At 58.1% G+C, this 10,151-nt stretch overlaps 1 protein-coding gene across 1 annotated transcript; it reads right to left on the bottom strand.

The window, feature by feature from the left end:
• Positions 1-9,411, bottom strand: PNPLA5 (patatin like domain 5, triacylglycerol lipase). The gene is given in 13 exon segments (XM_033865680.1): positions 1-84; positions 329-428; positions 667-731; positions 733-784; positions 3,040-3,085; positions 3,088-3,164; positions 5,106-5,172; positions 5,175-5,253; positions 6,188-6,198; positions 6,354-6,410; positions 7,714-7,915; positions 8,187-8,252; positions 9,406-9,411. Coding segments are annotated over 13 exon segments (912 nt in total).
• Positions 9,412-10,151: the final 740 nt, after the last annotated feature.

Genomic DNA, 10,151 nt, shown 5'->3' with positions numbered 1-10,151 from the left:
TCAGGCCTGATGGGCGGGTCTGGGCTCCTTGACCAGGTCCTTGGGAGGAGCAACCTCAGGCTGGAGGGCGCTGGTGACCAGTAGCTGCAGAGGAAGAGGAAGTCGGTGAATGTGGTTTTCAGAGCTTGGGGTTGGGTGAAGCCTGGATCTCTCTTCTCCCAGACCTTGCAATAAGCACTTTTTCTGGCTGAGCGGGGCTGCAGAAAGGTTCCAGGGCGCCACTCCCTGGGAGCGCTGCACTGATTTCCACTGGGTGTGGGAGGACTGCCGGGGTCTCCAGCCAGAAGGGAGGGCAGGTCGGGGAGAGGCGGGCAGCCCCAACCCAGACCCACACAGGGCCCGTGGAGATATCTGGAAGGATGGCAGAAGGACCGGTGGGGACCTGGCAGAGCAGGGAGATGCACTCGTCCTCCGTGAGCTCAGGCCGTCTCTGTGAAGCAGGCAGAGTGACTCCCCCCGGACTGACCGATGCGATGGGTCAGCTGCTGCATCTAGCCCATCACAGGTCTGGCCCAGAGCAGGGACCAAACACATGGCTGGGGGCTGCGCGGATGGAGGCACAGGGAAACGGATGGTGTGACTGCCTGTCCAGGGTCCGGGGAAACAGCTGGCGCCTTCCCTTCCCAGCTCAGCCACTCCCGTTCTGCCCCGGTCTGCCCGTCTCACCTGCCCGGCCCGAGGAGCTGGTCCTTCATCCTGGAATAGACTTTGAGGACCAAGTTCCTCAGCAAAGCCCCGCATCCACCGCAGGTCGGCCGCCATGTCGGGCAGCCACGCCACCACCCTGGAGGGAGAGGCGGCCACAGCTCCGCCACCCGGCCAGGCCCAAGCGAGCAGCGCCCCCAAGCCCACCGTCCCCACGGGTCCAGAGCAGAGCCGGGGGCCCTGCAACGAGGCGCCAGGGCTAAAGGAAAGGGAAGGGGGTGTTGGCTCCACCGCAGAGCAGGCTGGACACACAGGCACCTGCAGAGGCCTGAGGGGGCGGGGACTGATCCCCGATGGACTCTGAACTTGGTGGAGGCCGCTGGGCCCTTTGGGTCATCAGCTCCACAGGGCACAAGTGGGAAGCCCAGGGGTGGAAAGGGCAGGGCTTTGGGGTCAGGCTGGCTTGGGATGCAGCCCGCTCCCCTGTTCATCAGCTGTGTGACCTGGATGGGTCAGGGCACCTCTCTGGGCCTCAGTTTCTCACAGCCAAGTGAGGATCATTACCTCACCTCCTCCCTGTTTCTGTCCCTTCCTCTCTCTCCTCCCCAGACCAGCCCCTGCCCTCCATCCTCCACGCCCCTTCATCCACTACCCTCTCGGCAGCCAGCAACTTTCTAGACACACATCTGACCTGGGTCCTCTCTTGCTCAGCGCCCTCCCATGGCTGCCGTGGCCACTCATGACCAGCAGAGGGCAGCATCATCCAGCTGTGGCTGAGGGGATACCTGGCCAGGCACCGTCTCAGACTTACTGGACACTGCAGGGCCTCCCCTCCCAATAGTACTGCCCTTCAAGGGACCTCTAAACCAGGGCCTCAAACTGGGCAGACAGTCAGTCCACAGGGTGTAGCGTCACAGTGGACTGTCCCCTCATTTGTTCTGGACCTTCTGCCTCTATTATTGCAGCCTACACGTTGAGATTGTAGGTTACAGAAAATACCAAATATGAATTTCCCTGCGGTCTGGGCGGGCCTCCCCATCAATGCTCGTAAGTGGATTTTTTTTAAACTGCAAAGGCTAGCACTTGCATTTATCCTTTTTGATTTCAACCTGTGGTTTCAGTCTAGAAGCTCTCAGCATAAGACAAATTCATGTCAGCAGAAAGCTGTCTGCCAGCTTTGGGTCACCAGCAATTTAGACAGCAGGGATGAGCTAGTCATTAACTCAGCATGGAGCAGGACAGAGACCTGTGGCTCACTGTCGTAGACCTTCTTGTAGGGAATAGAGACGTTTTACAAATACAGATCTCTCCATGACACTTTCCTGCCCAAACCCTTCACTGCCTTCATGCAACCATCAGGATAAAGACCACACCCCTCACCTGGCTACAGACTCCTGCCTGTCCAGCCCTTGCCAGCCTCCTCAGCCCCACCTTGTACACACTCCACATTTTGGCCCCAGCCACGGCAGCCCCCCTTTCTGTTCCTCAGATGAGCCTTACTCCCTTCTGCCTTCTGCCCCAGGACCTTTGCACATGCTCTTTCATCCGTCTGGAACACTTTTCCCTTCCTTCTTTGCCTAGAGGACTCGTACTCATCCTTCAGATGATAGCTCAAAAGATATCTCCCCTAGGTAACCTTTCCTGACCAGATAGACCCTCTTGTGAACTGTCCCAGTTCACAGCCAGTGTAGACCTCTCCTAGGAATCTACAGCCAGGGTAGGACACTCTCCGTCCTACCCTAGGCACAGCTGGAGCGCACAGGGGAATGTGTGATGATCGGTGGGCTGTGAGCTCCACAAGGCAAGGGACTGGGTCTGAGTCAGTGCTGCCTCCCAGCTCCCAGCCCAGACTTGGCCCTTGGTAGACCCTCAATAGCTATTGATGGAATGAACGAACAAACAATGCAGAGTGATCCATTAACCAGCAGAGTTAGAACCGTTAGTGAGGGCCTAACTACAGCCAATCTGCCCTGGAAAGGCCTCGTTTTGTAGAAAAGGAATCTGAGGCCCAGAGAGGTCAAGATACCTGGCCCGGGCCACACAGTTAATCTGAGGCAGACCAGCCCCTAGAGTTATCCTCAGAAACATCACATTTTCTCTGAGGCTCTGACAGGTGCAACAGTGGGCCAAAGATCCTAGAGGCAGGAGGGGCCAGGCACTGACCGGGCGGCCCTGTTTCCAACAGATTGATGGGTCACAGCTGCTACCCCGCCTTCCCATCAGTCCTGTCTTGCAGAGGAGACCCCCAGACTCCTCGGGGTCATGCAGCCAACAGCAGGCGGCGTCGGGACACCAGCCGGGCTCTGCCCCCCGCAGTGTTCTGGCCGCCCTTCCTGCCACGGGCACCGGTCTCAACGAGCCAGGCCCTTCCCAGTACCCCTGGCCGGGCCTCACCTTCTGCTCTGGAAGTAGACATACTCAAAGGGCCGTGTGCAAGGTACGTTAGCGCCCACCCAGGGCCCGCCTGGCAGAAGGAAGCCCTGGTGCGGGGGTCCCTCAGACAGGCTTTCTTCAGTGCTACAAGAGAGGCCATGGTGGCCCACCCCTTCCCCCAGCCACCCCCTCAAGGTCACCCTCAGGGAAGATAGCCCGAGCCCCTCTCTACCTCGCACAGGCCACGAAGGACACCCCACCCTCAGCCGGTCTGCAGAGGAAGCAGCTGCATTTACGGAACCCCTACCAGGCTCCCTTGTTATTCTTGAAATGACAGAGTGCACCCCTTTCGCAGATGAGCAGACTGAGGCTCAGAGTGAAGTGACTCGCCCAAGCCCATTGCCGGGAAGCGGCAGGGCCAGGATGGACCCAAGGCCTGTCAGCCTCCCCACGCTGCTTCCATCTCTCCCGCCCCTCTGGAAAGTCTGCTGTGGCCCCCAGGGTGGGACAAGTGTCCCCCCATACGTCCCTGGCTAACAGCAACACATCAGCGGTATTAATAACAGCAGCCGTGACCACGTGACCACTTCCCGAGCCCCCAGCCCCTTAACGGACCAGAGTGGAAGGGCCCGGCATCCTGGCCGGGGCAGAGCCGGAGCCCGAATCCCGGCCTCCAGACCACGGCTCGGCCACGCACACACCACCAGCCTCGACTCGGGGTTCACGAACAACAGTCCCAGGACCCGGCACCCCGTTATCTGCCATGTGGCCTAGGACGAGTCCCTTCCTGTTCCTGAGCTTAGGTCACCTCCTCTGAAAAATGGGAACACGGGCAGGACCTACCTCCCTGGGGAAGGTGAGGATCAAGGGATGTGCGTAAGGGCGGGGCCTGAGGGGGCGGTCTCTGCCCCATCTGAGAGGCTCTCTGGTGCCCCCATGTGGCTGCAGAGACACTGCCAGAGTCCCAGAGCCCCAAGCCTGGGCCTCAGGGGCTCAGCGCAGATCCAGGCCCCCTTCTGCGTGCCCTGTGTGGTGTCCTGCGCAGAAAGAGGTGCCCTCCTTATCCCTTTGCCCACCCCCTTGTCCCTGCTCTGGCCTCGACCACCATCATCTCTCCACCCAGCCTCCCACCGTGTCAGCCTGTCCCCTCCTGGCTAAGTACAGCAAACACTAGACCCAGAGTTCAGAGCAGTAGCGAACTCTGAAAAGGAGGGGTCGCCCCCCACCCCGGGGGCTCTCCATCTCTCCTCCTGCAGCTTTCAAGGCTGCCTGCCCCACCCTCCCAGCCTCCCCAGGCTCATCTCTGCTACCCCACCCCTCCCTTAGCCACAGGGGCCTCCAACTCTCCCCCACCAAACCCAGGACATTTGCACCTGCTGTGCCCGCTACCTGGATGCTCACCTTCCCCCTCTTTTGCTTGGCCAACTCCTCCTTTCAAGTCTCACTGAGATGCCACTCAAACTCCCACTCCCACCACTATTACATGTGCCTATCCTTTCCTGTTGAGGCAATTGTGACCTTTAGGTCACGGAGCAAGAGAGCTGACTAAATGGTTTGTTAGCTGTGTGGCCTTGGGCAAGTCACTTAAGCTCTCTGTGCTATGGTTTCCTCAACTGTCCAATGGGGACAATTCAGTACCATCCTCAGAGAATTACTGGGGGGGGGGGGGATGAAATGAGTCCATCTCCATCTGGAGAGTCCAGAACCTTCTGTGTGTGCCTCTCCTCTGTCCCTCAGCACCTCTTGCCCTTCCCTGGGCAGTGAGCAAAGACCTGGCTTTCTCAGACACAGGCATGTGCTCGAATCCCCCAATTGCAGGCTCTGAGACCTTGGTGAGCCCCTTCCCCTCTCTGAGCTTCAGTTTCCTCATCAGTGAAATGGGCTAAGGAAAATGAGCCCCCAGTTGTGGTGAGGAGTGAAGGGGGCAGCATGAAAGCAGCCCCAGCACCACGCCTAGCACTTAGATTGTCGATAAATGAGTCCTCTTTCAGACCACGAGAACCTTCCGGGCAGGGTCCCTGGCCCTGGGCTCCTGCATGCAGGGCACCTGGTAGGTGAGCAGGTATAGGACGGGAGGGGCAGTAGCAGCCTCCAGCTCCGGGGAGAGCTGCTCAAAGTCGAGCACATCCCTGACCAGCACATTGGGCACTGGCCTCTGTCACAGTCAGCATCCCGGGTCCCATCTGTTGGGGCTGGGGGCTCCTTAGATACCAACGTCCACAGCACTGGTGAGTCCTGGGTTGGGGAGAGGAGGGATGCAACAGGTCAGCACATCTGGAGCCCCCCGGTGACAGTGGCCTTCCCAGCTCTGGGGACCCGGTTGCCACAGGAAGGATGGACCCGTGGCTTGCCCTGAATGACTCCGTCCTGTGCTCCCCGACCCTGCCCCGCCCCCCGATTCCTACGCACCTGCTAGTGGTTAACAGACCCCGGGCCCTGAAGACTCAGCCCAAGGTTCAGATCCTGTGGTCACCACCTGCTATAGCTCTGTGACCTAACATCTCCATGCTTGGTTTCCCTCCCTGGGAGAGGGGGAAATTAAGACCTGCTGCATACGGCTGTTCCGAGAATTAGATGTGATAAATACAGAAAGCTCAAGCCCAGGTCTGGCCACAATATGTGCTCAGCAAATGCTTCTAGCTGCCGTGTGTTTGGGGCTGTAGAGCAGGGGTCAGGGCAAGGGCTCTGGAGCCAGACGGCCTGAGTTCAAATCTCAGTTCTACCACTTTGAAGAGCATTGCCCTGTGGCATGACATCCAAGCTCTCCAGCTAAGAAACCTCTCTGGCCCACCCAGTGCTCTGTCACTCACACACACACACACACACACACACACACACACACACACACACGCTCTCCTGCAGCCCCACTGAGGTATGTGCCCTCAAGGTACCAGGCTCTGTTCCTTTGCGCTTGCCCTTCTTCCCTCTGCCTAGAGTGCCCTCTTCCTTTCCATCCTCAATCTCTCTATAGTCTTCATCACTAGTTAAAACCCAGCTTATATGTCACCACCTCCAGGAAGCCCTCCTTGCCCACCTAACCCATTGGGCTGGGTTAGGTGCCCCCGCTGGGCTCCCACGGCCCTGAGCATCCCTCCATCACCCTGAGGAGATGCTCTCTCTGGATCTGTCTCCCTCGCACCAGGTGGTGGGCAGCTTGAGAGCAGGACACATGTGTGATTCCTCTCTGTGTCCCCAGCTCAGGCCAAACATAGAGCAGACGCTGAGGAAGAGAATGAGTGAGCCGAGGTCGCTAAAAACTCAAACAGCTGAAAAGCGGGGTTCACCTGGCACTCACGTGGGGGGGATCCCCAGCTACTGTGGAGGCTGCCACCTACCGCATCTCTCCAGGAACCTCAGGGCGTCCAGGTAGCCTTGTCTGCAGTTGTCGGCCACTCCCTGCCAACACACAGGTCAGGGTGGGATGGGGAAGGCCTGGACCTGCCCCTCGAGTTGGTGGTCACAGGCCAGAGACTCATCTTCAACTGCAAGTGATCCCAGGGCAGCCTATGCTTCCCAAGAGACGCCTCAGCAGGGCTCAAGGACCCTGAGGGTCCCTGCCCAGCACTGGGCAGAGAGGGTCCCAGGACCTCAGGTGGAGCAGATCTGCTTGAATGGCCTTCTTCCCCGCAGCCTCGTTCACTTTCTGGCTCTGAGACTCCCTGGCTGCGGGCTCTTGCTCCAGACGCTACTCTCTGGCCTCAGTTCCATCCCCTGAGAAACAGGCCTGGCCAGAGATTCCTGGTTCCCTGAAGATCAGTACATGGTGGTTCCCTTTGCCCTTTGATGCTCACTGCCAGAACTGCCAGGACCAGCCTGAGATGGCAGAGGAGAGCCGGGGCCCAGCTCTGTCTGTCTCGAACAGAGCCCCACTCGTGGGGGAAAAGTACCCGCAGGTCCAGGAAGGAGCTCTGCCTTCCCTTTCTGTGTGACCTCCAGACATCCACACTGTCTTTCTGAGAGCCTTGCCTTCCTTGTCTATAAAATAGGGCTGAGATTTTCTGTCTACCCCATGGGTGTAGGGAGGATCAGCTTAAATGAACAGGACCTTGTTTCATAAATTACAAAATACTGCAGGACCATAAGAGGTGTGAAGGAATAGGGGAGGGCCAGGATGTGATTGGGGTGGAGGAACGTGTGATGACGGTAAACTGTTGGCAAGAAATACTTCCAGAAATACCAAGGGGCAAAAAGCAGGAAATGCGGGTCTACTGTCCATCGTTTTCTATGCTTGCGCCTTGCCACCATACAGAGAGTCAATTTGGCCACTGTCTAGGGCAGCATTTAAGAGCGTGGGTCTGGGCTAGCTGAGGATTTGAAGCCTGGCTCTGCTGCTTCCAGGCTGTGTGACTTTGAAGAAGTTGCTTAACCTCTCTGAGCCTTGGTATCCTCCCCCAAGAAACTGAGGTGATAACAGTGCCTTGTCACAGAGCCTGACCCAGAAGAGCATCGGCAGAGGCCTGGCTTAAACCGAAGTTCAGCAGAGTTGGCCTTGGTGCACTGCTTTGAAGTGGGGGACGAGTAAGGGTACAACTGGAGCCCAGGCTGAGTTCAAGGGCTTGGCTGTGAGACTCAGGACATGTGTCCTGACTGCCCTGAGGCTGTGGGGAGGGCTCAGGGGCACAGAGTCTGACTCAAGGGGGCACTAGATCACAGCCAAACCTCTAACACCTTCAAGGCCGTTCATGGGGTCCCGACCTACCTCGGGGCTGGAGGTGACCCCCGGGAAGAAGTTCTTGGTGCAGATCTGGAAGGTGGCATTGAAGGCGTTCAGCTCATGCATGCTGGCCAAGCTGCTCTGGGGGCAGATGTCCACTGTCCTGTGGAAGGGAGACACGGTGATGGTGGAGGGGGAGTCCACAAAGGGCAAGTTATTGCTCAGAGCGCCGTCGATGTAGTGCTGCAGTTCAGGCGGCCGTGCTGCTCTCAGGGTGCCCTCTGCCCACACAGCCCCGAAGCCACCCCAGGAAACACGCTGTAGCCAGTCACCTCTAGCTGCCCCAAACCACTAGGTGGACCCCAGTCCAGGATGCTCTGAGCACCGCGGGAGCAGTGGGGGGAGGGGCCCAGGAGCACTGTTTTCTCCACCCACACACCTCTCAGCAGTAGGGACCTGGGCGGCCCAGAGCACAAGGCAGGGCCCGGTCATTGAGCCCCCAAAGCGCACTTACCTCCCCTCTGAACTCGGGGGAAATCATCCCACAGTAGAAAGGGAAGGATAAGGTGCAGACCAAGGCCTGGGGAAAAAAGTCAGTGGCAACACGATTGTTCAGAACCTGCTCTGGGCATGGTGTCTAACCCGAGAGCAGTCTGCACCGGTGGGTGTCAGGAGTGCTGTGTCCAGGGAGGGGGGCTGAGGGCCAGGGAGGCGTCGCCACATCCCAGCCAAGTTCTCAAAGTTAAGAAGGGATCTGAGGGAATTCCCTGGCGGTCCAGTAGTTAGAGCTCCACACGTCTACTGCTGGGGGCACAAGTTCGATCCCTGGTGGGGGAAGTAAGATCTCGGAAGCCGTGAGGCACAGCAAAAAAAAAAAAAGGGGGGGTGGATTTGAACACAGGTTCATCTTGACACCCGCCCTCCTCTTCCTACTGACAGGACCCTTGCTGACTCAGGACTGCTGCAGAAACCTTTCCCCCAAGGACAGACAGGCATCAAGTACCATTTCTCCTTCATCCAACATCCAGGAATTCCCCACTGAGAATCTAGTTATGTCTCCCAAAGTGCGTTCCCTGGACACTGGTCCTACCACGGGTACCTCAAACAAGAAATCCTGATTCTCCCCCTACTTGGAAAACATGGTCTACTCTTCCCAGTAGAGGCTCTGACAAGTCCTGCAGTGAAAAAATGCTTAACAGAGACCCTGACGCTAGTGACTAGTGACGTTTGGGGCTGGAGAATTCTCTGATGGGGGAAGGGCCGCTGTCCTGTGCACTGCAGGACGTTTAGCAACCGTCCCTGGTCTGTATCCTCGAGATGCCAGTACTTAGTGCCCACGTGCACATCCTGGGGATGGGCCAGGATCTTCCAGGAGCATTTCACCCAGGACCCGAGACCCAGAGTTGACGAGTGGATGCCAGCCTACTTGGGTTCTGGAGTGGACTCTGCCACTGAGGCTTGGGACAAGTCACTGCCTCTCTCTGGGCCTCAGTTTCCCCACGTGTAAGTCGGGGAAATTGAGCTACATCTTTTCAAGAATGAGGGTCTCACTTCACGCACACACCTGGGGAGTCGCCTGGCAATTGTCGTTTTAGCATCCACTGACGGAGAAAATACCGAACGACCAAGAGCTGCTGTGAATTCAGCGACACTGGGGTAAAGGTGAGCAGTGTATTGGTCACAACAAATACTGGAAAATGCTTGTCCCTGTGTGTCCAAAGCGATCCGTTTACCTCCATCACAGGCTTGCATGGTGTGGACCCAGGTCTGGGGCCTCCACCAGTTCCCTTCCACGTGCCCAATGCCCAGCATGGAGCCTGGGCACAGCAGGTCCTGACTCTGTCTAGAGGCAACAGGGCCGTGGGCCTGGGGGGCAGGCATAGGGACCAGAGCGTCCACCCAAGTCCCACTTTAAGAGTCCAGGAGCATGATTTGCACAGAGTATTTATAAAAAGACTTCAGACGACCAGCTCTGAGGCTTTGCCTGTAAGACATCGGAGTCCGAGCTACTCCGGACAAATGGGACTTGAGGGGCTGGAAGCGCCGTCCAAAGGCCCCCGCTGCTCGGTGTGTGCAGGGCGGAGGGACAGACAGAGACCAGCAGAGGCCCACGGAGAAGCGGGCAGGGGCTGGGATGGCTCCCCAGGCCTCCTTCAGGACGCAGGGTCCAACCTCCTTATTTGTCCTCAGGAGACCAAGGGTGGAAGGTCCCCCCTCAAGTGCCTTTCCAGGGCCAGGCACTGAGCAAGGTCTTTTCCCATGCAGCCCCCCAATCCTATGAAGCAGGACTAGTATCCCTTTTCACAGATGAAGGGACTGGAGGCCAGAGATGCCAGGGGGCTCGCCCAAGTAACACAGCCAGTTAGGGCCAAGCTGGGCCAGGGGGCTGGGCCTCCAGGCCTGGGCTGCCCCCAAAATGCTGCCCTAATCCTGCAAGGGAAGAGGGGACCAACTCTTCACAGCATCACCAAGACTCGGC

Source organism: Tursiops truncatus, chromosome 11 (assembly GCF_011762595.2).
Source record: "Tursiops truncatus isolate mTurTru1 chromosome 11, mTurTru1.mat.Y, whole genome shotgun sequence".
Lineage (NCBI taxonomy): Eukaryota > Metazoa > Chordata > Mammalia > Artiodactyla > Delphinidae > Tursiops > Tursiops truncatus.
This window is presented reverse-complemented; position numbering and strand designations above follow the sequence as displayed.